Source organism: Halichoerus grypus, chromosome 1, assembly GCF_964656455.1.
Source record: "Halichoerus grypus chromosome 1, mHalGry1.hap1.1, whole genome shotgun sequence".
NCBI lineage: Eukaryota > Metazoa > Chordata > Mammalia > Carnivora > Phocidae > Halichoerus > Halichoerus grypus.
The window spans coordinates 171,120,302-171,147,105 of NC_135712.1; the positions used below are offsets into that span (position 1 = coordinate 171,120,302).

At 45.3% G+C, this 26,804-nt stretch overlaps 1 protein-coding gene across 6 annotated transcripts in view; it reads right to left on the reverse strand.

Annotated features, from left to right (window-relative positions):
• Positions 1–26,804, reverse strand: part of ITPR1 (inositol 1,4,5-trisphosphate receptor type 1) — a 325,747-nt gene that overhangs the window by 82,807 nt on the left and 216,136 nt on the right. For all 6 annotated transcript variants that reach the window (XM_036075557.2, XM_036075555.2, XM_036075554.2 and 3 more), the window contains 2 exons: positions 24,271–24,403; positions 22,046–22,236 (listed from right to left, as the gene is read on the reverse strand). In XM_036075557.2, the coding sequence (XP_035931450.1) occupies positions 22,046–22,236; positions 24,271–24,403 (324 nt within the window). The remainder of the gene's footprint in view (positions 1–22,045; positions 22,237–24,270; positions 24,404–26,804) is intronic.

A 26,804-nucleotide genomic window follows, 5' to 3' on the forward strand; every position in this document is an offset into this window, starting at 1 on the left:
TGGTGGTGGTGCCCCAGGACTCAGGCCCCACTTGTCTGCCGCGTCAGCCCATGCTCGCGACCTCTCTGCTTTGTTAAACACCTCTCACCTGAGCGAGAGTTTGTCAACCTCTAAACACCTCCTGGCTTTTTATAATCCACCCCCCACCACCATGCCAAGTCTCTCAGCTGCACAAACACAGACTATTCTCACAGTAAAGAATAGCTGTGGTAGGTACACATGTGAACACCCCAGTTTCCTGTGAGGCCCGATGTACTTGTTCAGATGGGCTCCCAAGCAAGACCCTTCTGCCGGTTGAAGATTGACCAGGGCTGGGGCTTACACGTTAACAAAACCACTGTCACACAGTGACGGCTATAGGTCTTGAGTCCTTGTCTTAGAGACCAAGGACAACAATCAAAACCCAGGATCATGGACCATGAACTAGGTGATAAAGCACACGTGCTTAGGACAGCCGCCTAGAGAACCGGACGTCTGGAAGCCACAATTTCAGCCTTCGCTCCTCACTAAGCAGCCACGTGACCTTGGGCAATTTACTTAACAGCATTTATGCCCTGGGTTCCTTATCTGAAAAACGAGATTCTTACCACCTGCCTTGTCTGCATCACGTGGAAGCTAGGGGCCCATCAAGGTTGCAGTTATGAAACATTATGTGTGAGAAACACTTTGATTACTATGGGAAACTATTCAAATGTAAGGTGCTGCTGTGATCTATCAATTCCCCTTTCAAAGGAAAGGTACTAGGACGTAGGATACGTGGCTCAACCTGTGTGCTGGGTGTTCCATGATGACCAAAGTCTAGTGTCCACAAACCATCCACCGATAAACAATTCTAGCTGATACTGATAGGTCAAGATGGTCTCTAAACAGACAGCAAACACACAGTGAATAGCAGTTCTCAGTAACTGTCACAGTAAAGGAAGCTAAAAAAAAAAAAAAATCCAGCTGGAATTTCACTATAGAAGCTATTCAGATTCCCTTAGACATAAAAATAAACAATTTTGCTTCCGTTTCTCAAAGTTTTTTGGTTTTTTTAAAGATTTTATTTATTTCTTTATTTGCCAGAGAGAGAGAGAGAGCACAAGCAGGGGGAGCGGCAGGCAGAGGGAGAGGCATGCTTCCTGCTGAGCAGGGAGCTCATACGTGGGGCTCAATCCCAGGACCCTGGGATCATGACCTGAGCCGAAGGCAGACGCTTAACCATCTGAGCCACCCAGGTGCCCCCGTTTCTCAAAGTTTAATGTAAGGCAGAATATAAGCTTGGTGTCAGACCCTCCTCACAGATAGTCCCTAAACATTCAACATGAACTATTTTTCCATTATCATTATTATTTTTTACCATCCTTCAGGAAAAGTATGATGTAATAAAAGAGTCTAATAATTAATAAATTGGGCATTAAGAATCAAACACTCCCCTGGTATCAATTATCACTCCAAGAAGGAAATTTTTTTGCAAGGTTTGATGGGTTTTAACCAGTAAACATCTGGAATTTTCCACTCACCAAGCTCTGTGAGGATGTCTCTAGCTTCAGAGAGAGGTAAAATAAACTTCAAAGCAGAAAAGAAAGAAGGGACGAAGCAAACCAAGTCTAGGTTAGAAAGATATCCACATTTCAAGTTCATTTTTCTCAGTGAGAAAATTCTCCCTGGTCTACACTGTACAGCTGTCTCTGGAGGACTTAGACACAAACGCCCTATTTCAATGACTCTGCCGTGCCAGGGCTGATGGAGGCCACCTTCTGGGTCACTGCAGCCTGAGAGAAGAGGTGGAGGACACGGAGATCCTTACTTAGATTAGTCTGGTCACTGAGCTCCAAGTAAGGGCCTGAGTTCTGAGGTCAAGGCCAAAGCAGTGGCTCTTCATGACTCTTTGCAGGGTGAATTAATTTGAGTATTAGCAATCAGTAAATTCCAACCTGTTCTATAAGAACCACTTTTCTCCTAGGATGGAAAACGTATTACCTCTCTTTTTTTACCTCCCAGTGCCCATGGGAATCAGCAGCTGTGGAGAAAGTCTGCCCTATTTGGTAATAGGCTGGTTCCGCCTCAATGTGGATGAAAACACTAACAGTTTTTCCACATATTCATCAACAACAACAACAAACTGTACTTCCTAAAAAAATTTTTTTTTCAAGTTGTTATCTTACAAAGTCCCCATATATATAGGTAAACTATAAGCAAACATCTCTAGCCATATTTAACAGCAAAATCAGATTTCAGAAAGGCAGGTCAGGCATCCTTCTGGAGGACCCTGGACCCAGGGACAAGACATTAAGGAGACTCCCAACTTTCTCTGGGTTCAATTCTCAAACCTCTTTATGGATGCCAAAAGCCAGCATCTTTTGTTGTGTGTACTGGCAGCTGTCTCTTCCAGCCAAAGATGGAAGAGAAAAACAGAAAGCCTCCACAGAAAAGAAAAGATGACCAGTGGAATGTGAATTAGTTCCAGCCCCCAACATTGCCTGGTGTTGCAGGGGACTATGGGAGGGACCTCCTTGGGGATCTTCAAGTGCAAGGCAGCACTGTGGTTGCTCGTCATGTCAGCATGAGGCTTAGAAAAAGGAAAGGTGGTAGACAGCAAAGGAGACTTGGACTGGACCTCAGGAAGGACTTTTGTTGAAGCACTCAGGGAGGTTTGAGAATCTTGGTCCATGGACATCTACTCAACTAAGGAAGAAGATGCAGGACAATCTCATGTGTATGTCTAGGGCTGCAGGAGGTGCACGCCAGCCTCTGAGGGTGCCCTCCAGAGCTGAGTCTATGACTCAATGAAAAGTAACTTCTGGCGGTTTGGGTGAAACTCTCAGGTCCCATGTCGCCTGCCCACAGACTTGCCATGGGGGACACGGAAGCCTTCTCAGTGAGCCTCTGCACAAGGCCTGAAAAGAGGTGTGTGGAAAACAGTATCATGAAAAATTTCAGCCATGCATCCACACGAGACAGTAACGGGGGGCTGAGCTCGAGTTTGCCTGCTCCTTCCCACTTCACTTGGGCGTTCAATCTGTACTACGGAGAAAGAAGACCAACACAGGAGTTGGAGAGGAAGAACTCTGATCTTTGGTCTTACTTCCATTCTGTGTTTTGAGGGCAATTAATCAACAGTGACCAACTTTTCCTGCCCTAAAAGTTACGAGGTTCCACAGGGCATCCAACTTGAGTTCTGCATCGATGTCAAGAACAATCCTTTGCACACCCATTTCCTGTGTTTGCTTAGACAGTGGCAGGGGCTCAGAGAAAGGGCTCTGTATCCTGTAGGCTTAGCAAGGTAGAAGTGGATGGGCAGGGGGCACTGAGGAGCTGGGTGGGTTTGGATAGGTCATTTATTAACAGGCAGCCACCCTTTCCTCACCGGTAATGGAGGAGGGGGGAGGGTAAATGCCACCGGAGAGGCCTGTATGATGGAGTAAAGAAAGTAACACAGGGGAAAGCCCAGCAGAGGCCTGGCACCTGGTAGGTTGACCAGCCACTTTTCCTTCCCTGCTCTCAGCAAACCTATGACAAATGCACTCAACCATAAAATCCAAAGAAAAATAAATATACTCTGGCCTGCCGGGGGCAAGGACACCGGCTGGCAAAGAGCAAAACGTCAACCAAAGCGAGTGCCTTCCTGATGGAGGTCCCACAGTCACCCTCAGTCCTCTGCTCAATTCCACCAACTCTGGGGGGACAGCCCCCCTGTGGACCCCAAAGGAAAAGCTCCAGGACTTGCATCTCCCAACCCCACAGGCCCATTTGCCTAGGTACTGGCCCATCAGGTAGCTTCCCTGTGGCTGCAGAGAACATCCTTGGGACTGGGCAGTAAAACATACAGATGGCCAAATGGATGGAGGTGGCGGGATGAAATTACACAGCACTCATCTGTGTAAGTGCTGCTTAATATATTATGGCTCTGGCATCAGTAACGTGTATGCAAGCAGGTGACGGCCCGAGCCAACTTGGTGCCCTTTAGAAGCACTGACGGGGCTGGCAGTCAGGTCGCCTGATGACAAGCATATTACTGGGGTCCAGACATCATTTCATTCCTGCTCCCCCCATCGCTATGCTTTCACCACCTTGGCCTCCTTCAGCTCTGGCAAGAGGCCAAGCCCATGCCAGCCTGTCTGTCTGAACACTCTTGCCCTCTGCTCTTCTCATGGCTGGTTCTCTTCTCATCTGTTAGGTTTGGGCTTAAATGGCACCTCCTTAGAGAAGCTTTTCCTGACCATCCTAAGTGGGTTCTCCTTGACACTCTGTGCCCTGCTTATTTCCTTCCTCATGCTTCTCCCAGGGTGTTAATTATTTAACTAGTGTGCTAGCCATCTCTCCCACTAGACTGTAAGCTCCTAGAGGGCAGGGCCCGGACTGATCTCATCCCTGACTGTATCACGGCCAATTCATGCAATGCCTGGCACCCACCAGGTACGCAGGACATGTTTGCCATCTTGACGAATGCACAGTAATCCTGAAGGAGGTTTATTTCCAAAAACCTTAAGTTGAATCGAGATTTGCATCATGGCAGCTAAAGTTTAACTCAATAACCCAAAGATCCCTGTCTGTGAAAGACCCACATCCTGCCAAATGGAGACAATGAAACATGCCAAGGACCAGGTGAAGGTGGCTGATGTGGCCTTCTCCCCTCTCAGAGGCTTATCGGGTTTGTACACATGTCTCTGTGATGCGCTCAGACTGGCTGCAGATCCTTAATCCATCCAGTTAACTGTTAACTACTCTGGCCTCACTGACACTTGCATTATTAACTATGGAGCAGGAAGGACAACCATTTATGAGCCTAACACCTCAGAACCTGGCTCAATCCTGGACATGATAACTACCCAGGCTCTGGGCTGAACAGTTTGTGGGCTTATGTAGCAAGGAGGCTAATAAAAACACATTTCTCAAACACTGTATGGTGAGGGCAACTGAAATACATCCTCCTCAAATGCAATATACTTTTTTTTTTTTTTAAAGTCCCGAATGCAAACGGAAACAAGGGGCTTGAAGATGTTAGATGGTTTATAGGACTAGCCTCGTCAGTGTCTGGGCCATCTCGATGGATGTTTAAAACCCAGTTTAAAACCCAGCCATGGGAAAGTGAGAGAAATAGGAAGAGAGCCTCTGCCAGTCTCAAAAAGGAACTTAGGGGACCCTCAGGAAATTTAAGTGGGTATAGATTTCCCAGTGAAAAGAAGGGTCATGGCAGAAGTCTCAAAGCCAGTTGTGAATGTCAATTAGGTTTGGGGCTCAGGCTCTGTGCTCATGGACGAGGTGTCTTTCCTATCCCCACATCAGGATTCAAAAGGCTGGCAGTTTCTAATGAGAAAATATTTTCAACCATGAAGTTGACTCTGCTGGAAGAGCTCCAAAGGGAAAGTCCCTCCAGTTACTCGGAGGGAAAAAAAAAATTACCTTCTTGGTCTGGAATCTGGGGATATTTTATGCAGATGTCTCAAACAGAAGTTAATAAGGGGAAGTCAGCTTGCCTTTGATTATTCCAACAGGCTACTGCTATTAAGAGTTGCACAACTCTTGGGCAAGGCAGGGGTGGGTTTTGGCTTCTTTTTTTTTTTTTTTTAAAGCCTGTCCTCATGGGAACTGCTTTTTCTTTTCTAAGAATAGTTCATTAAATCTTCCCTACTCACATCTATTCCATACCTCTGCTCTGGCAGGAATGCGGACAGTAACGCAGGCCCATCTCAGAAGGCTCTGTGGTGGGCACTCCTGGGGTCTGCCACAATGACTTCTCAGAATGGCAGTCCCACTTCCCTGCTGAGAACTGGGTGGAGGAGCCACAACCCACGCCCCCACCACTTTTTTTTTTTTTTTTTGGTGCAGGCTGAATAATTTCAACCTGCAGCCTGCAGGTAACAGAAATTGCCCAAGCTCCTAGAATTATCACTGTGGGACAAACACATTCTCTTGTTTTCATGTGGTTCTGTTTTATACCGTTCTAGGTGAGCCAGGAGACATCCACCGGCCCAGGGCAAGAGCACACAGGAGGATGTAGGGAAATACAAATAGCCCTTCTCCTTTGGGGCAGAGCAACTGTTCGTGCGACTAACAGTGGAATCCACCCGGTTTGGGGGCAATCCAATAGGGAAGAGTAAGCTGCTATTGGGTGAGATTAAAGACTTCTGGGATTGGTCCCTATAATGGAGGGGCTGGGTAATAAAAAAAAAAAAAAATCATGGGAAAAGAAATAGGAGAGGGTGAACACAATATACCTTAGCAGAAACTCTTCTGATGTCCTGGAGCTACACAATGGAGAGCTCTTGGGGGGGGGGGGCGTGGAGTGGGGGGGTGAGGAAAAATATTCTGTTTCCGGAGACAGCTCCAAGAATCATGAGTAGGTGTGAGAAACAAGGAAGCTTATAGATTAAAAAAAAAGAAAGAAAGAAAGAAAAGGGGGGAAAGGAAGGAGTCAGGGAAGGGGGGAGTGAGATCTCTGAGAGACAGGGGAATTAAAGAACACCATGGCAACAAGTCCGTCCACCTACCCCGGCCGCCCACCCACAGCCAGATTCTTTGCTGACGCACTTGAGAACAAGCTGGTTCCTACCAGCTCAGGAAGGTGAGCAAACCCAGAGAGCTCATTAAATTCCTTCTCAGCGACTCTTGTCTGCCTGCAGATAGTGAGCAAGGAGGATATAAATAGAAGTTATATAACATCTCTTTGTTGATTCCTGTGCTTACCAAAAAAATGCAGCATGACCTTGTTTTTTCTGAAGCATTTTCCTCGGCCTACTGGGTTGAGGACTTTAATCAAGTTAGGGATCATCTTAAAGTTTAAACAGCAGGATATAGATTTCCAAGTTAAGGGTGCTCAGGACAATCAGCCAAGCTTGGAACCCTCAGGGTCAGGTCTTGCTCAGGTATACAAAATATCCAATAGCTATATAAAAAAAAAAATCTTGAGGAATTGTATAGCTTCTTCTTAGAACACTTCCTGATCATGCTAGGGGTAATATTAATTCCCAAGAGCCAAGAACCATTAATAAAATGGCTTCTCGAGTTTTCTAAAGGAGATCAGAGCACTTAAAAAAATATACATATATATATTTAAAGCTAACTGAGGCTCCTATATGCCTCCAGGCATAATCAGCGCTCCTTTTCTCTCTTAAAAGGCAAGACATTAAGAGTCCAGTGGACTAAAAAGGACTCCTCCTCAGAGATGCCTTCAAAAATGAGCACTGCAGGGAGACACGAATGTGCCCTGAACTGCAGCCCAACCTGGCCAGCTCTCCAGTGCCTCCTGGGGCTTCTGAACAGACTGCCCCTTGGCGCCTTGGCGTGGAGGAACTGAACAGGAGACGTGCTTGCAGGAGGCGCTGCAGAGCCCCGTGACTCTGATACCTCGTCTAACCTGTTGATGCCACAACACTCTTTTAGAAACTGTTGCCATGGGAACTTGCCCCTCTCAGGCATTTGTCAAGAAATGTCACAGGTGCTAGAGAATTCAATGCCCTTGGTCTCAGTGAGCTTTCTCGGAGTCTCGGAAAGCGTGGCTTCAACCAAGAGGACTTTCAAACTTGTGATGCAAGGGTTTTGAACACAAACATCTTGGAAGGGGTTCATCACATAGGGCGTGGGGGGGCATGTTTGTGCTAGGAGAGCCCGCGAGTATATATAGGCCCCGCTAAGCATTTAAATTCTATACAGTGTTTTTAATGCAGCACCTCAGCTAAACAAAGACTCTATAGGGCTCTAAGTAGCTCAGACAGTGACCCCAGCAAGAGATGCTATGGCTGTCATCCCTACTAGGGGATTTCCTTTCCCATCAGAACTGGTGGGGTGGGCAACAACACAGTAATGCATAAATTCAGGATGTAGACAAGAGTCTACATCCCCTGCCGAACCCCTCGTCCGCGGACAGTCACTGCCTCAGCCATCTCTCAGCTGAATTCCATTAGCCTCCTGCCTTCTCCTCTTGTAAATTCCTGCCAGAAAAACAGGCTCTACCTTCTACAATATGAACAGTGCAGATCTGGTAGGAACCAACACATCTCCATGTCCCGACGCAGCAATGTTGCCAGGTAACAAATGTAGAAATATACTCAGAAAACTGTATGTGACAATATACAACCTCCGCGCTGCAGCTGATAACCGAGGGAGTGTTAAAACACCATGTTCTCTTAACACTTGGGCTTTTGGTGTGAAAATAAAATTAAACGGGATACTTCCTCTTGTAAATATAAGACAGGCATACAACTCACACATGCATCCACTAATTGGAAATAGTAGAGGGGTTTGCGACAGCCATCTGCAATGCACTCTGGCTTTCACTCCCCACTCTCCCCGCCAACATGCATTCCAGAAAACTCAAAGAAACATAACTGAGCAAGAGCCCTTCTTATGTCAGGGACAAGTTCACCTCTGACCAGACAAAGCTACTCAATAAAGGACACCAGTAGAAACTAAAGAAAAAGCTCATACATTATTATAAAACTCATCATTGTGTGGATTGGTAGGATGACTTTGAAAATTCATGGTATAACCAAGCAGGGATTCCTTGCCTCTTGAATGAAATAACCACTGCTTTGTAGCCCTAGCCCCAACGGTAACAAGACAGACACTGCTCTCCAGTGTGCGTAGCCCCTCAGTGAAAATGGAGCACTGAGTTAACTCCCTGGCATTGGACCCTTCCATCTTCAAGGCTTTCTAGCATGGTAGAGAGGTGAGAGATGTTTGAGAGGCAGACTTGGGTTCAAATCTCAGCTTTGTTAATTGGGTGACTTTGGGTAAGAGCTTTGGCTCTTGGGACTCCTGAGTGGCTCAGCTGGTTAAGCATCTGCTCTGGGCTCAGGTTGTGATCCCAGAGTCCTGGGATCGAGTCCCGCATCGGGCTCCTTGCTCAGTGGGGAGCCTGCTTCTCCCCTTGCTTTTGCACACTCTCTCATAAATAAATAAAATCTTAAAAGATTTTTTAAAAATTTGTCTGAGAGAGAGAGCACGCACAAGCCAGGGGAGTGGCAGGGAACCTGACATGGGGCTCTATCCCAGGACTGGAGATTATGACCTGAGCCGAAGGCAGATGCTTAACTGACTGGGTCACCCAGGTGCCCGAGCTCTGGCTCTTTTGAGACTCACCTTCCTCCTCTGTCACTGGAGCTATCTGACCTAGCCCAGATAAAGTACATAACGGCACCATGTACAGCTCCTGCCCTAGAATGGGCACTCTTCCTTTTTCTTTCCCCCAAAATGAGTATTCTTCAACCAACTAAAGACTCAAATATGGGGAGAATCCAATGCATGGGGCCTCTTTGTGCAAAATGAGTAAAAGCTGAGCTCTAACAAGCCCCACATTATGCCAGAGCACAAGTGCTTCCTTCGATGCAAGTAAAACCCCAAAATTGTTACTAATGTCATTTAACCTTTCATAGAAGCCCTAATTAAACGAGCCGCCTCTGTCTTCACAGAGAGGAAGTTATGCAAGAGAGTTTCCTCATCATTAACTTTCATAGACCTGGGAACTTGGAACTTGCTAGAGGTGAGGCGGCATGTATAGCACTTAGAGTTTTTATTTGGCAAACAAAACAGCAAGCCTAAAAGAGAAAGACTTTCACGGTTTCCTTCTCTGTCATTCACAGGACAATATTATAACCAAAGCACAGACACCAGCCACAGAAACTGTCTTCTGCTGTATTCAGAAGGCACAGCACCCTCCACAGAGTCCATCCACCAAAAGACCAACCGAGAGTGAAGCCACAAATCCCACTTTGCCTGATCAACAGAGCCAAGGCCCTCGAAAGGGGTCCACAACCCCTTTCCTTGGTCCCCAGCCAGGGAGGGGGATGTGTCCACGTCTGTGCCAAGGAAATTAATGGAGGCTTCTCATACAGGGAGGCAGCAACACAGAGAGCTGAGACCTCAGGCTGTGGCAGGAAATAAACCCGGACACAATTACCAGCTAGCTCGGTGACCCTAAGCAAGTAACTTGACCTCTTGGGTCCTTTATTTCCCCTTTAGCAAAAAGGGGTCATGGCAGCACCTACCCACAGAGGATCACCATAAAGAGTAAATGAGATCATGCAGAGAAGGCATGTGGCCTAGCTCCTGGAACATGAACATTCAGATTCTGGTCCTCATTATTATTACTACTATCTGGTTATTAAGAAGAAAAAAATAGACACTGAGCGTTCCTGGCACAATAAGGATATTCCTCCAAATTCACATTATGTATTTCCCTTGGACTCAGCTAAACTTAACTCCCTTCCACCCCTAAAGAAGGTGCCCCTTTATAGTTGTTACAACCACTAACCATAAATTTTCACATCCTAATGCTTATATTCAAAAAAGGACAATAAGGCTAAAGTATTACGGTGGCCACAGATGGTCAGAACTTGTATTCATTCAGTGAACATTTAGAACATTTAATGAACACCCACCACGGTCCAGGTGCTGGGGAGTCAGATAGAGGCTTGATCCTGGAAGAAGTTACATTCCCGGGTGGGTGAGTAGAGAGAAAAATGTACAACCAAAAAGTAACCATGAGCAATTACTATGTGTTAAGCAGCACGCCGAGCTGAGCACTTTCCATACATCTCATCTAGTTCTCAGAATGACCCTACAGAGTAGGATTCTCTCCACTGAGATGTTAGGTACAGACTGAGTTCCCTTCATCTCACACACACAGGAACTTTTCTACGGAACTTGGGGGTGAGGACAAATTTGGTTTCTGTTCCCTTGGGTCTTACAATGAACCTCCACTTAAAGTGTGGTGACTGCTAGAGTGAATGAACAGCCCAGAGGTAGAGACCACTACACCTCTGCCTCAGGGGATCAAGAGGAAGTTTCCAGAGCAGGAGACATTTCAGACAGGGCTTGGGAAGTATTCTGGGCAGAGGGAAACAGAGCCTGTCCCATGTGGAGCAGAGGCATCTGAGTACACAGAAGGGCCTAGCAAATGAACAAATGTGACTGCAGGACGCAGAGAATCGGGGTGTGGGTAGAGAAACCCAGGCAGGGCCAGACCATGCAGGGTGCCACTGGATTTCATCATGGCTGCAGTGAACTCCAGCGTCTGCAGAAGACTGTTAAGACAGGAAATGAAGTGGTCAAGCTTCTTTTTGGGGGACATCACTGACAGTAGCATGCAAGAGAGAAATGCCCAGAGGCAGGGAGGCCTTTAAGAGGCTATCCCAGTTATCCAGGTGAGAAACAATCAGGCTCAGAACTCGGACAGCCCCATACTGGCAGGAGGTAGGTGTAACAGGGTGGTCAATAGCAGGAATTCTGAAGCCAGAGTGCCTCATTTCAAATCCCCGCTCTTCCGACTCCAGCGGGGCCAATATGGTCAGGTCATTTAATCTCAAGGTGCCAACTGTCTGGCTCATTTTAAGTCCCAACTGAATGCTGACCATTAAACTACTGGGAGGTGGAGTGGATACAGAATGAGCTCCTGACGAAAAGCAAGAGAGGAAAGAGACCAGAGACATCCAGGTATCTCCCCTGGGCAACAGGAGGGTTGCTGGTGAGCCCACTGAGCAGCACATGGAATACAAGAGGGCAAATGGGGCAGAGGAGGGGAGGTGACAGGTGCACTTGAGGTCATCCTAACCTAGAATTAACACAGGTAGAGATGCCCAACAGAGATTTGAACAGAAATCTAGAAATCAGCAAAGAGGTGGAGTCGGGAGCTACACCTTTGGGAGTTGTTGGCATGAACGGTAGCTGGAAGCCATGGGAGTAGATGAGATCACCCAGGGAGTTTGGAGAAAAAGAAGACAAACAGGCTGGAGCCCAGGCTCCAACTTTTCATTTATTTTAAGGTTAATTAAATGCCCCGAGGTGAGTAGGAAACCTTTGGAGGTACAGAAATAGCAGAGCACTGGGCCATAAAGAAGTGACTAATTTAAAATATGGTGGTCTGGGGTAGGATCATCAGAGAGGGCTTACAGATGAAAAACCTGCAATCCCAGGTATCTGGACCCTTGAGCCACAAGGCCAGCTCCCCACAGGAAAGAGCTGCTTTAGTCTGCCTTCCAAATCTGTGTTGAAAGGTGATAAACAGGAGTAATGGGATATATCTGAGTAGAGACGGTGAAGGAAAGGAAAGATCACCTCTAGGAAAAAAAGAAGTCTTCTAAAACACAATCCCACTGCCCCTGCACACCATTTCCCCCCTGAAAAAAAAGGAAAGGAAAGAAAAAGTTAGAAACCTCTCTCTCCTTAAATTCCTGTTTATTAGGTGAATGAGTGGCCAAAGTATCTTGGGACTTAGGATATTGGTCATCTGGTGAATATTTACTAAAAACCCATTGTTGCATACCAGGGGATGAAGAGCACAGAACAAAGAGGAAAAGACATGGTTCTTTCCCTTCAACAGATTAATATTTAGACAGCAAATATTCAACAAGCACAGGGGTTGGCAGAGATTTCTGTAAAGGGCCAAATGGTAAATATTCTAGGCTTTGTAGGCTATATGGTCTCTGTTGCAACTATTCAACTCTGCCCTCATAGCATGAAAGCAGCCAGAGATAATACTAAAGGAGTAAGCATGGCTGTGTTCCAATAAAACTTTATTTGCAAAAGCAGGCCGTGGACTAGATTTGACCTACTGGTCATAGTTTGCCAAGCCCTGGACTAACACACCACAAGCCAACAGAGGTGAATGTGGTGTCAGCCTGGAAGTTCGTAAACAGCATTCCCTCCTTGTAAGTCATTAAGGAAAGTTAGGAAGAGCACAGACCTCTTGCTAGACCTAAAGGAAGAGAAAGAAAGAAGGAAAATCTGGGCTTGTTGTGGATTTAAGAAGATAAAATTAAATGATGGTTCAATATATAACCTTTTTCAAGTCTTCTCTGACATTTTTTTCTGCTCTTCAGTTAAATTTTGAAGACCATGAAAAACCCGAGAATTCCTTTGAAGACACCTCTTAGAAACCAATTCCTGCTTTTTGCACGAGGGAAAGAGATTAACATTCTGCTTCCAAAGATCTCTCCGTAACCCCCAATAAATGCAGTCCTCTAGTGGAAGGCCAGAGGAGCAGATATATGGGCTTGCCCACTTCTGCCTAAATTGTTGGCTTTACTACTCAGAAAAAAAGAAAAATAATACCGGGTCTCCAATTCCTCTAAAAACATGAGCCAGGGTGCACACTTTGCCCTAGGAGCACCTCAACAGGACAGTGCTTCTTATACCCAAGTGAGGATGAGCCACAAACATATGTGCTGACAAGCCTTGCAGTCATTTCTTGCCCCAAACTACAAAATGAAGCCAACAGGCCCATGCCTTCTCTAGGTGCCCACCATCACTTGGAGAGATGCCACGACCAGGATTGCACTATGCGAGGGGTCACTTTCCTTTTTTAGGAGAGTCACTCATGTCTTATGTTCCCAAGAATGGTAACCACCTTTGAGTGTTGAGTTTCTATCAAAACCTGAATTTTGAGATCAAAAATCTTAAAAGACCTTAGTTCAGTGACACACTAGTTTCCTGGGAATGGAGAAGAAGGAAAAAAAAAGGGAAAGGAAAGTAAAGGCCTGGGGCAGGGAGCACTTAAAACCACAGAGTGACTGGACTGCCCTTCACCTTCCACTTCATCCAGAATGTCTGTCATTACAAGTAACCAGTACCCAAGGCACAGAAGTGTCCTGACCTTCTGGACCGCTAACATCATTTCAAATATACAGTCAGAGGGACTTAGGTAAACTGAGGATCAAAACAAGGTAAAACATAGCACCCCCTCTAGGCCTACTAGATCGTAAACTACTAGACAGAAGCAAAAGCTCAGAAGTCAACTTTTTGAGAAGAAACCTATTTAAAAAAATGAAGTCCATTTTTTAAAAAGATTCATTTGTTATCTGAGAGAGAGCATGAGCCCGAGGAGTGCGGGGGTGGGGGGAGGGACAGAGGGAGAAGGAGAGATTGAACCACAAGGAGACTCCCCGCTGTGCATGGAGCCCGAATCTCATGACCCTGAGATCATGACCTGAGCCAAAATCAAAAGTCAGGAGCTTAACCAACTGAGCCACTCAGGCGCCCCTGAAGTCCATTTTTTAAATAAAAAACATTTATTAATAAAAATAATCAGCCAATTTTGAGATCTTTCTACGACCCTGGAAACTGCATGAGGCACTTTCTGTGGCCCACCTTGTCTAACTGGCCCAGGAGCCCCGTGAGGGGGACACTGTCACCATCTTGCTTTTCAGTTGGCAACCACGCTGACAGAGGTCAAGGACTTTGCCCCAGGTCCTCAAGAAGGATGTAGTCAGAAGCAGGGCTCGAACCCGGATCTTCCTCATTCCATACAATCAGTCCCCAAGGCAGCAGCTCACAGGTGTGCAGTGTCTGCCGGGGCAGGCACTTTACCCCCCCCCGTTACGATGTTTTATCCTCTCAATAACTCCATGAGGAAGGGACTTAGTTTTTCTAACTCTTACTTTACAGATGAAAAAGCTGAGTGAGTTTCAAAGTATCCTGAGAAAGTCCAAGGTCACCCCACTTGCCAAGGGCAGGGCTGGGATTCCAATACAGGTGTTTCCACTCTAGAGGCCAAGTTCCTTCCCACGTTCATAGGCTTCCCTTCTAGGCAGTGTCCCTGAAGTCTCTGACCCTTTGCCACCAAACTCTCAAAGGCAGCTGTTCAGACCCTTCCCAGCTTTAGCTGAAGGGCAGAGTGTCCAGGGAAGCTTGCTGGGGACAAGCCACCTGCCTCCCTCTTATTTCAATTCCAATGGCTCCCAAACCCCCAACGCTGGGGCAAGGGGGGAAGCAGCCTTCTGACTGTGGCAAGCTACACTCATTTCCCACATGGATAAAACCTGAGGTCAGAAAACACCACTCAGAAATGACTCATTTCTGACTTCCCTGCCAAAAACAACACGCTTTTACGTAACTTGCTCACACACCAATCTCCTGCTCCTTCTAAGGGTGAGTGTCCTGTCAAACCAAGGCTCTTCCTCACAAACTGGCCTTCCGTTTCCAGCAGAGGCAAATCAAATCACCCTTTCTGGCTTCATCTCTCTGCTAACTGGGGTCAGAGGGAGCCAGACCAACATGCTTCTCCAACATGCTCTTCTGGTGACTTCTTCTGGAAGGGGTGGGAGAATGCTTATCTAATATTGGCTCTTGGGCTGATTTCTTAAGCCAACCACAAAATAAGTGTGTGGTGGGGAAAAGGCCCCAAGGGCTAGGGATCTCTCACAGATGAATATGCAAGCCAGTTTCCTGATGGAGCACTTCTCACATTTTCCATCTCCAGCTGCGTACGTGCAGAAAAGAAAGCCCTTTTTGGGTGTGTCTGTAGGCTAGACTTGGCATAGGAATAGCTGGGCAGCCATTTGATACATAAAATTCACTGTGCTTCTGCAACCGGAAGCAATTAGTCCAAAAATTTTTTTGTGTTATGTCTGTCCCCTTAATTTGCTATGAGGCTCTCTATGGTCATGTCAGCACATATATCCCCGAACATCTGTATTTGCTTAAAAAAAAAAACAACCCAAAACACAAGATAGTGTTCAAAGAGATACCTTACTCCCCCTCTTTTCCAGGTGAGGACAGCCTCTACCCTCCTGTAGGGAAGAGGAAGCAGAGGGAACTTCCCCCGGGTGCTGGTGGGAACGTCTCAGGAGGAAGGAACACAGAAATTGGCAAGGACTCGAAGGACGGATATGCAAGTGCCGTAAGGCTTGCTGAGCCCGGAGTGTGCCAAAAATTAATTCATAAGCAAATGCTTATTTTATAGTTTCCCACTTGCTACAAAACACCAAGCAGAAAGGAAAGATTCCTTCTGAGGGCTGGCAGGATGGGGGTGAAACCAGAGTGGGGAGAAAAAGCAGGGGTTGTTCAAAGCGAAGCTTGATTCCATGGCGGGGCAACGTGTCACTCCCCCTTTTGTGGAGCCCAAGGGCGGTGGTACCACCTCATTGTTCCTATAAGCAGAGGGTTCATTCACCATGAAGTCTGAGCTACTCTGATGGCACCCAGGTAGGAGGAGTTTTGGAGATTAGATCTACCCTCAGATAAGCCAGGGCACAGACGGGAGATGCTAGAAGACTTGAATCGCTAGGAATCCATTATGCCAGGCTGGGAAATATCCTAAATTTGGCTTCCTGTCATTTCAGAGCTTTAGGTGATGATGTGACAGATAACAAGGTTTCAGAGTAAGGGAACAAACTCTTTCTGTTAGGGTTCCTAGCAAGCACTACATGTCTTTATTTTTGGATTCCCATAATTGAATCCTCCAAGGTCTGGGCAGTGAAATTCAGAACTTTTGGAGAGCTACAGGCCCCAATGACTTTATCCTCAGGACTGGGTTGAATACTCACAGATCACTCTGAAGGAGAACAACATGAGTTGTAACTTCTGCAAGATAGGATTGCAGAAGATTTGTTCTTCCTAGGAGAACAAAGCTCCTCTATGGCAGATAATGGTGTCTCCCCCTTTTTGAAACTTTAGCACTCAGGGGTCAGACTGGCCCATGGCAGGTGCTCAATCAATTATAATGGGGGGCGGAGTCAGTCTCCACACGTGCCCACCCCCCAATTCCCTCCTTGATGCGCATGCCCTCCTCTCAACCAGAGGTGGTTTTTCTCCCCTCCCTCTGAAGTTGGGCTGACCTTATGACTGCCTTTGACCAAAATGTGGCAGAAGTGACATTCTAGGAATCTCCCCGAGCCCAGGACTTGAAAGGATTTGTAGCTTCCACTTTCTGCTTCTCGAAACACTACTTAGAACTCAGCCACCATGCTCTAAGAATTCTGAATGACATGGAAAGTCCACATGGAGGAGAACCGTGGCAATCCGGGTGACTGAGGCAATCGGGACTGAGCTCCCAGCTGAGAGCCAGCACCAAGTGCCACAGCCACACAAGCGGCCGCCATAGCTGATGACCCAACTGAGCCCATGCCAAGATCCCACAGAGTGGAAGAACTGCCCGGCTGAGCCCAAGCCCCCAGAATTGTGACAGGTGTCAAAATGGCCGCTGCTTCAAGCCACTCCATTTTGAGGGCGCTGCTAAGTGACAGAACTAAAACAGGGGGCCGGGGGGAGACAAGAGGCACATGCTATTTGGTCTAGTTCTGTAGCTCTGAGTGCGTCAGAAGCCCTACAGGGCTTCAGTTTCCTCACTGCTATGATGGGGGCCATACGTGCCTGGCACAGCATCCCAGCACAACTGGGGACTTAAATGAGACAGCCTGAGTGGAAGGACTTCTTCATCAACACTAAGTGCTCGAGCCCAGGTAGAATGGATGCTAGTCCTGCTGTCTTCTCTACTGAGCTCTGCAGCCGTGGACCCATCGCTGGCCCACCTAGGCCTCTGTCTCTGAAGATGACAAGGGCTGACCTTGTAGGAAGGAGCAAGTCATCTTTCTTTATAAAGCACCTACTATTCTTCCTCGGATCTTTACCATCATCCCGCAGAATGAAGCCATCACAGGCAAGGACGTGTTTGCAGAGCCAAGCCGCCCTGGTTCCACTCTCGGCTTTGCTGCTTACTGACTGTATGATCTGGGGCAAGTTCCTTAACGATTTTTCATGTTGGTTTCCTCCTTTGTAAAAAGCAGTAATTATGGCACCTGCTTCCTATAGAGAGCATGGGGGTTAAATGAGAGGATACGTGACAGACACTGAAGCACAGTTCCTGGCTCACAGTAAGCACTTAATTGGCCACTATCGTCATCATTATGGCTTTTACTTTTGTTAATTTTTATAATGATCATACAGTAAAACCGACTTTTTTTTGGTATACAGTTCCACAGACTTTCGCAGATGGATAGACTCATGTGGTCACCACCAAAAGCAGGATGCACAACAGCATCATCGCACAAAAAACTCCCTTGTGCTGTTTCTCTATAGTCAAATTGTCCCCTCACCCCTAATCCTAGCAAACATGGATCTGTCCTTTATCGCTACAGTCTTGTCCTTTTGAGAATGTCATATAATTAGAACCACATGGTATGTCTCCTTTTGAGCTTGGCTCCTTTCGTTCAGCATAATGCCTTTGAGATACATCCAAGTCATTGCATTTATCAATACTGTGTTCCTTTTTTTTGGTGAATAGTATTCTATTGTATGGCTCACCTGGAGTTTGTCTAATCATCATAGTTTTAAATATTATTTTTATAAGCCAAGGAAAACTTCAGAAATGGAGCCAGCCAACCATCACTACCAGGTCCTAGGAATTCCTGGGAAAATATCTAGTGACTGCTTAAAAGTTCTGACTCATAGTGACAAGGATCCCAGAGGTCCACACTTGTGCCTCACACTTGATAGACATGGGAACAGAAACCCAGGAATAACTTCCTTAATCCCACACAGACCCAGACTGGAAGGTGGGTCTCATTCTTCTTCTTTGTGTGAAACACATCCCAGATCCTGGGAAGAGGTGCTTATAAGCACAAGGGTCCTTCTGCAGCCCTTTTCCTGGATAGGCAATATCCAGTTCTGGAGCCCTGTAGCCTTCCATGCTTCCCTGTGATCGCCCTTTCTACTGCCTGTCACTGACCAACAATCATCTATGGAAGCCCACTTGACCTCAGCCCAATTTCCCCTCCTGAGACCATAACACGACAATCTGACCAGGAAGTGATAATGGGCATGGAGTTCTGGCTGGAACTGACCCTGCCTTTAATGGATTACAGCATTTCAGCAATCATTAATAGTCACAATGGCAGCTTTAACCCAACTCAGACTCACTTCCCAGCTGGTCATGTACTACTTCAAACCAGCTTCTCTAAAGCAGGATGAAATTTTACATCACTCCCCCCTGGGGCTTCAAGGTTCCTGTCCTTAACTGGCTCCATACACAAGCCGAGTTCCTGTCATATTCTCCACAGAAAGAGAAACTCAGGGCCAAGGGAGATCTCACCAGTCAACTCCGGGCTAGAATGAATTTTCCTGGAACCACAGGTCTCTATTGAAACAGTGGGCTAGATTCTCCCCTCCACCCTCTGAGGTCACCGAAGGCGGGGTAGGGTGGGAGAGGACAGGGAGAGGGAGAAAGAAAAGAGCGAGCACAAGTGCCCTTGGTGCTATGCCCTCCCACCCTGGCTCACCCACTCAGGAGCACGCTGGCTGCCTTAAGAGAAAACCTCTCCTCTCCCTATGAGGCTGAACTACTGGAACTCTATCGTGGCATTTCATCTGGAGCCTGAGCATATGAGTAATAAATGTGTGAAAACATGAAACTAATATTCATAATTACTTTACAAGATAAAGAACTTGAAGGAAAAACAGCTTCTGTGTGCCTTGCCATCGCCATCAGGGGTACACTGTGAAAAACACGGCATCCTGCCAGAACCTCAGACTTCATCTTGCCAGCCAGCCTTAGCGCCGGCGGCCCTCAGCCCCCTCGAGCCCTTTCCATGCTTCATTATTCCTTAATTAATGGTGCCTTCATGCATCTCATCATCCAGACTCTTTAAAGCCTCAAAGAGCCAACTGGGACCTCTGACCTTCTCATCTCCAACGTCCGTTTAGGTGCCATTTTGGCCAACGTTTACGAACTACCAACGGGTGTAGGCTCCAGCTCAAGGAGGGAGGGTTAGAGAGTCTGCACTCATGGTATCCTGTCCCTGACCCTCTTGGTCCCCTAGGTTCAGTATCTCTTTTTCTCCCCATTTTTTCTTTTCTACTGAGGTATAACTTATATACAATAAAGTATACCAATTTTAACTGTATGCATCACTGAGTTTGAAACAGGTACGTACCCACGTAACCATAAATATCTCCAGTACCCCAAAAGTTTCCCCTGCGCCCCTCCTAGAAAATATCCTCTCCCAAGTTATGACCAATTTTATCATAGAATTACTTTCAGTTTAGGTTCTCATTAGCTCTCCCCTAAATTACTGCTAATTAGCTTTTTAATTATTGGGCTGCCTCCTTCTGGACCTTGCTTTCCTCAACTCATCTGTCCTACACTGCCAGATTTATAGTCCTAAATTACAGCTCCACGGCCCTTTGAAGGGCTGCCCTGTTATTGCATACAAACTCTCCCGCTGCCAGTCCCCGTACACCGGCCTATGCCGGCTCTGCTCAGTCCGAGGGACCCAATTCCTGTTCTGCCAGCACCTCTACTGCTCCTACACTCTGGGCCTCCTCTTCTCTCCCACGCAGCACAATACAGCCAGCCCATGCCGCAGATCCACATCCAACTTCCACCTTTCAGACCCGAAGCCATCCTTCAAAGCCAATCTCATCAAAAAACCTTTCACTGACTCCTCACGCAAAGGTTGTTACTTCTTCCTTGGAGGGTCCACATTACCATTCTTACCTTTTGGATGGCATTACCATTATCCTTGAGACAGAGCTTCCTATGTGCATGTGTTTACACTCTTATATCCATGCTAGATTTTTCAATTTCTTGAAGACCAAGCTTCTAGGATTCTAGGATTTCTCTAATTACTAAAGCTTTAAAAGAAAATTGGGAAGGAGAAGGAATAACCTAGGGTTCCCAATTTTTTTAATAAACAGAGAAGAAAAAAACTGTCATCCACTCTCAAAATCTTTTCAAGAAAGCAAAGACACTGGAGAGGACATAATATCAGAAATAAAATGGTAAGATGGTCCTTCAAATTGAATACACGTGATTTATGAAAAACTCACCACACTGCCTTCATTTTTCATACTTGGCTATGCCTGAAGAAAATTCTCATAGACCAACTGGCTCCTGTTTCTAGAAACCACCACCTTGTAGTCCCTACTAAAGCTCTGTGTACCCACAAAGTGCTCAATAAATGTTTAGTTCAAATGATCTAGTCACTGGAAATCCTGTGGTTGGAAGACAAGGAGTGTTTGAGCACTGCTTCCGTTCCAACACGGCAGTGGGTTGGCCACATCCTAATGATGAGAAGGACCACAGGATCCATCCACGCTCACGGTCAGACTCACATGTGACAAAATCAAACAGCCATCCCAATGTGTCACAACTCCAGCACCAAAGTGATGACTCAGGCACGCAGTGGACTCTGCCACCAGCACAAATCTCCACTTAGGGCAGCGCCTAATAATGAACTTCTTAAGTGTGTGTTAGGGAGAGCTGGGATTGGAGTGCGAGGAGACAGGACCACCGCAGGTGGCTGTGCAGCTCGTGCAAGGGGCAGGGCGCCTGGGAGAGGAAGCACTGAGAAATGCAACCTGGCCTGGGGCGAATCTACCCACAGCAACCCATCCTCTTCTAGTTTGCACTAAGATCCAAGACTCTATTAATCCAGACTCTGAATTTAAGTTCGGGCCCAAGAATTTAATGTCAAGTCAAATATACACATCAGGGTGAATGAAGTTTATGATGTGTTAATTATATCTCAATAAAGCTGTTATCGAAATGTAGATGTACATACACATGCAGCTAAGTAAACCCTTATTCAAGAGACAACAAAGAAGGGAGATTGCGTGAAGACGGGGATGATAAAATATTTAAAGAAATAATTTTAATTGCCATTTCAACATGAAAATTAAAATTATATATTATTAAATTCATTAAAATCGCTTCATTAAGGACTTCTATCAAGAATTCTTTCAAGTTTTTATTACTGCTTTAAAATATATATTCTAACCAGCTATCAAAAAATTATCTACACATCTTTGACTAACCTAGCCTGACTTTTTCCTATTGGTTCAAATTGGTGTTATTAGTTCAAATGGTTCTATTGAACTTTTCACTTGAAAGGTAGAGAAATTTATAAGCCAGCAATAACTGCAGTATCTACAGATACAAAAATTAAATCTAAACAGCACACACAGCCCAAACTCCTTTTTAGTCATCCTCTGATGGGACTGTCTATGATCTGGGATAAAAACTATAAATACACTTCATTCAATCACTCATCGAACAAAGATTTATGGACTTCCTACCATGCCCCACATCTTGGATCAATTTTCTTTGCACATCCTCAGCATTTTATAAGTTTTCAAATGTAACTCATGTTTTGAAACCAACTCTGAATTATGACTGAACGACCGAGGAAAATACCGGTAGAATTTGCTTTTCATAAGAACAGAATTTTGTGCTCTAGGAATGAGCTGTCCATCATAGAAGAGCTGTGGTACCACACAGGTGCCTGGCTCTCAGAACAGATTCTCTTCCTGCTCAGCAGGGATGCCACACAGCAGCAAGCTGCCTCCTTACCTGTATGGTGGTGTTGCCTCCTTCCAGGAGGGCGATGGCCAGGAGAATGCTTTCATGAAACACTCGGTCACTGGACGCATTCATTATGAGGTCGATGACCAGATTGGAGGCACCCTCCTTGTCGAGGTGGCACTGAACCTCAGCCAGGCTCATCTCACCCCTGCTCGTGGAGCTGGACCCAGAGCCTCCCCCTGGGAAGATGGAATATTGTTCTTATTAACCACAGAGTATGTATTGCATACTTACTATGCACCAACACTTAATGCACTAAATGTTTTAACAGTATTAGCTCTTTTAACCTTCTTAAAGACCCCACAAGGAATGTATTAATTATTAGCACAGAGATGAAGTCACTTGTCTTTGAGGAGGACATCCAGCTTGTAACAGAGATGGTATTTGAATGCAGGCAGGTAGGTAAGATGAGAAACAACGTATTTCCAGCAAGAGACCTACAGCCATCCAGCCAAGACTCTCTCTGATATTAAAATACAATGACTTGGTGCAGAATTATTAAGAAACTTTTGAGTTCAAGAGACAAACCAAACTTATACATGTCTTAGAACACTCCTAAGAAAATATAACCTATAACAATCACTTTAGCCCTGTTTCTAACAAACCCACTCTAGCCCCAAACTCAACCCTTCACATAATTTATCTGTTCATTCGTTCATTCAATAGTTACTCAGTGCTTGGCATGGAGCCAAGAGCTGGGGCTAGAGAGTGAAAACAGATAAAATTCCCATCCCCACTGAGCTTGAGATAACATGAATAAACTTAAGAAGATAGGGCCTATGTCATTTAGTGGAATGGATTCCAACTGTGTTTAGAAAGTGCCTACATAAGAACTTGCCTTGCATTATTATTGGCAATAACTGAAACGTTAATGTACACGGGGAAATGGGCTGATCAATTTCAGAGAGAAGAAAATCATCTGCCAGTCCTTCCCCGCAGACATCAATTCAAATGCCACCTCCTTTGCACCGCTTGTCTTAACTACCTAGATCCATTATATCCATAGTGCAGAGTAGAAATTGGGTTGCGTCTCTTCTCTCTTACAGCTTTTTTAAAGCAGAAACAGTCTCTGATGCATTTCTAAAACACCCTCAGAAGGCCTCCCCAGGGCCTCCCATATTTGTGGAATGACCCCACTACAGAAAGTAAAGAGAAATAGTTTTGAGATGTTATGCGAGGGACTTCTGCTTGAGAATCCCTGGGAACTTGCAGATGAAATGCTAAGGTCCTGTTCCTGGGATACTCTGAGAACTCTATCTTCACTGAAGCTGTACAGCCCCATGAAGTGAGTAGATATGCTTCAAGTTTTCATTTGGTGAGAAACTCAAGATCCCTTCCCAGATATTGCTAGGATAACTTTATTCACCACCAAGTATTTTGGTGCTACCTACAGAATGCCCCCAAAACCTATAGTGCATAACAGTCATCATAGACAAGGAATCAGACAACTCACACTTGTGCTTCCAGAGAGCACTGAACTCCTGCCCTCCCCACTTTAAAACCAAAACCAATACCCACAGTTGAGTTCAACGTTCTTGCAACTTTTGCTGTAACTGTGCTTACAATGTTTTGCAACCTCTTTGAGGATTTTTTTTTAAGCAATTCTATAGAGGCTTTTCTTTTTTTTTCTTTCTTTTTTCTTTTCGGTAAACTCCCTTCAGAGTTTGGGAGGAACACAGAATAGGCATTAGAATTAGACATATCGAGGTTCAAATTATAGACCAGTCACTAACAAGCTTCCATTTTTCTTCTGTTAAAAAGGGATAACAACAGTACCTGCCATATAATGGGGTACTTGGAGGAGCAAACAAGAAGCTCAAATGCTTGGGAGAGCCCTTGGCAATCAGTAGGTGTACAGTAAATGGTAGTTTTCACCATCCTCACTGCTAACACCATTGTTATTTAATGGGAAGAATGAATCCTCACAAGCACAAGAAAATGGGGAGTAAAATCAAGTTCCTTGTGTCATTCAAAAATCACCCAGAGGGTTGCTGTACTGGAAAGAGGGGCAAAAGACTTAGCCAATATCTAACTGCAGGGAAATATTTTTAGATATCATTTTGATGGTAGACCAAAGACAAAACAAGTTGCTAGAAAACACACTTGCCACCCAAATTCATCTGTTAGTTTCAACCTGTTTAGGAGAAACATGTAGCTCTCATGTGGCACACTCGATTCACACGTGCAGCTAATTAGCACACCACACAGCCTACCTCCTCCCCCAGGCTTGCTGGGTCCTCCTGGTGACAGCGGGCCATTGCCAAAGGTGGTGAGGCTTTCTCTTCTTCCTGAAGGTCTGATGTTTCCATAGTAACGGTTGACCAAAATTTGCCTGAGCGCCTCACCCTTAATTCAAACAGGATAATGAAATCAGGTTCTGAATTTAATGCATAACTGAGCTACTAATACTCAAAAAACATGGGGGTACTCAGTTATAATTGGCTCAGTTTCACTCGGTGAAAAAATAAATTATTAATAAAAGCACTTGGAAACTCTGAAGTTAACTTCTTCAATATTTTCTCAGGAAAGCGCATCATTAAAAAAAAGCAGCAATCTAGAATATTAAATATCTCAAGTTCTCTCTCTCACAGTGATAAACACAGAACATTAATTCTGAAGGGCAACTAACAATAACAAAAACAAAAAGTCCCTTTGGGGTAAGCCAATAAAACTCAGACAAAATGAGAATTTTACAGGTCACCTTTCACATAGCAATACAAAAATGTTACCCCAGGCATAGGGTCTATTCCCAATATTGTAAGAAAATTTAAGATATAAAAGTAATACTGCATAATGATATAATGAGCTGAAAGTAAGCTTTTCTTATAGAAACAGTCAATGGGTTGAGTGGTGAAGAAAAAATAATGCTATAGAAAATAAAGTAGGGGCAGATATCACACATGCCAATCAAAAAATAAGCACCATGAACAAAATGAGTTTGACATTTGCTTTGAAATAATAAGGGAGGGGAATAGGTAAGGGATATAAATATGAGCAGCCAGTTGATAGTTGTTGAAGCTGAGTTAGGAATGTGGGTTCTCAAAACTTTTCTAGTTCTTCTTGTATGTATTTGAACCTTTCCGTAATACAACGTTTTAAAAATATAACTATCAAAGGAATCTTGGACAGAAGACATAACAATTCTTTCCACAACTCCAACCAAAAAAATAAATAAAACCATGATTTGTTCTCTAATACTAGGGGACGTTAGCAAAGCAGCACAAAGCAGCAGGATTTATTCTCAGCTCTATTCTACATTCAGTCCTGCTAAGTGACTCTCAGACCACCTCCCGGTCTGGAAGTTTCTAAAAGTCAGAGGCTGTATGGTTCTCCCCCAGACTCATTCCCAGGGACAAAGTAGTAAGGCATGGAGTTCCTCTGGCACATCATCAGGAGAGGTGAGTGAGAAGTCTAGCAGAGGGAAGGGGTGCTGAGATATAGCAGGTGTCCAAAATAGAGGCCCAAGAGTTCTTCTGAAGAGACCTGCAATGGTAACACGAGTCAGTAGAATTTAAAGTGATTTGTTAATAAGCTCCAAGAATAGGTCTGGAGACTTCAAGTGGGGTGTCTGCAAAACAGGATGGGAGGGAGCAGACGGGAGGGCAAGAAGGGCCCTGAGAGGGGCAAGGAGGCTGGGGTGCCAGGGGAACGCGGGACCAGGGAACAAAGGAGAAAGGTAGAAAACTCCTTAGTTCAGCATCAAAATCACGTAAGGTCCCAGGGCTACACTGCCAAGTTTTTCTTCTTTCTTAATTCATGCTGCTGGTCAAAGACTCGGGGGACAAATTGGGATGGGATAAATAAGAGGGGGGTGGGCAGTACTGATTTTTAATTCAAAGTTCAGGAAATGGAAAAAATCTCTATTTTCTTCTTTCCATTCCACCCACAAATACGTCTCTCATTGTAGTTCAGCAAAGGAAGGTGCTTCTATTAGCTCATGAGACTTGTTACCCACCTTGACTGACTGTAAATACAAAATTCCAAGAATGCTTCCAATGGGGAAGCTATTTATGAGGTTTTCACGTACTTTTTAAATAGACTGCATTTGGCACAATATTCTTTAATGGTTTGGAAAACCACATTTTGTTATAAAGATATAGCTTTGCTGGCGTTTTCGTCTCCAGCACCAATACAAACACATCGATGGTCTCCAAAGCAGTCAGTGAGAGCATGGTGATTTAAAGGTTGACTTCATAGATGAGAGAAATACAAATTTCAAAGGATCATTCACAGAAGCTGACCCAGAAAGAAAAAGGGGAAAGAAAAAGTTACCTCCATGCTGAATGTAACAGGAGATTAAATATGATTTCCTTTTTTCAACATAATGATGTATCAGTTTGATTTTCTTTCAATAACATACAGTGTTTGAATTCCCACAATAGGGAAGGGTTGGCAGTAAACCCTCCTAACTCTCTAACTGGATCCCTCTGGGCATCACAAGAACATTGTTTGAGAGACAGATGGGTGGGCTGAGGCCTACAAGCTGGAACTGCTCAAGACAGCCAATGTGGCCAATCCTGGCAAGCGTCTGGAAGATGGAAGATGGAATGGTCAAGTCAAAGGCAGGGTGACCAAGACCGACCAACCAACAAACACACGTCTTTTAGGAAGTCTCAACTGCAACCTTTACACTCCAATTCCGCTTCAGGGAGGAGCAACTCAGATTTTCCACTCCTTAGCTTGAGGGCAATTGGCAAGACTATGGTCAGTTTGCCATCAAGCAAGCGGGAGGTGAAGGAACACATGT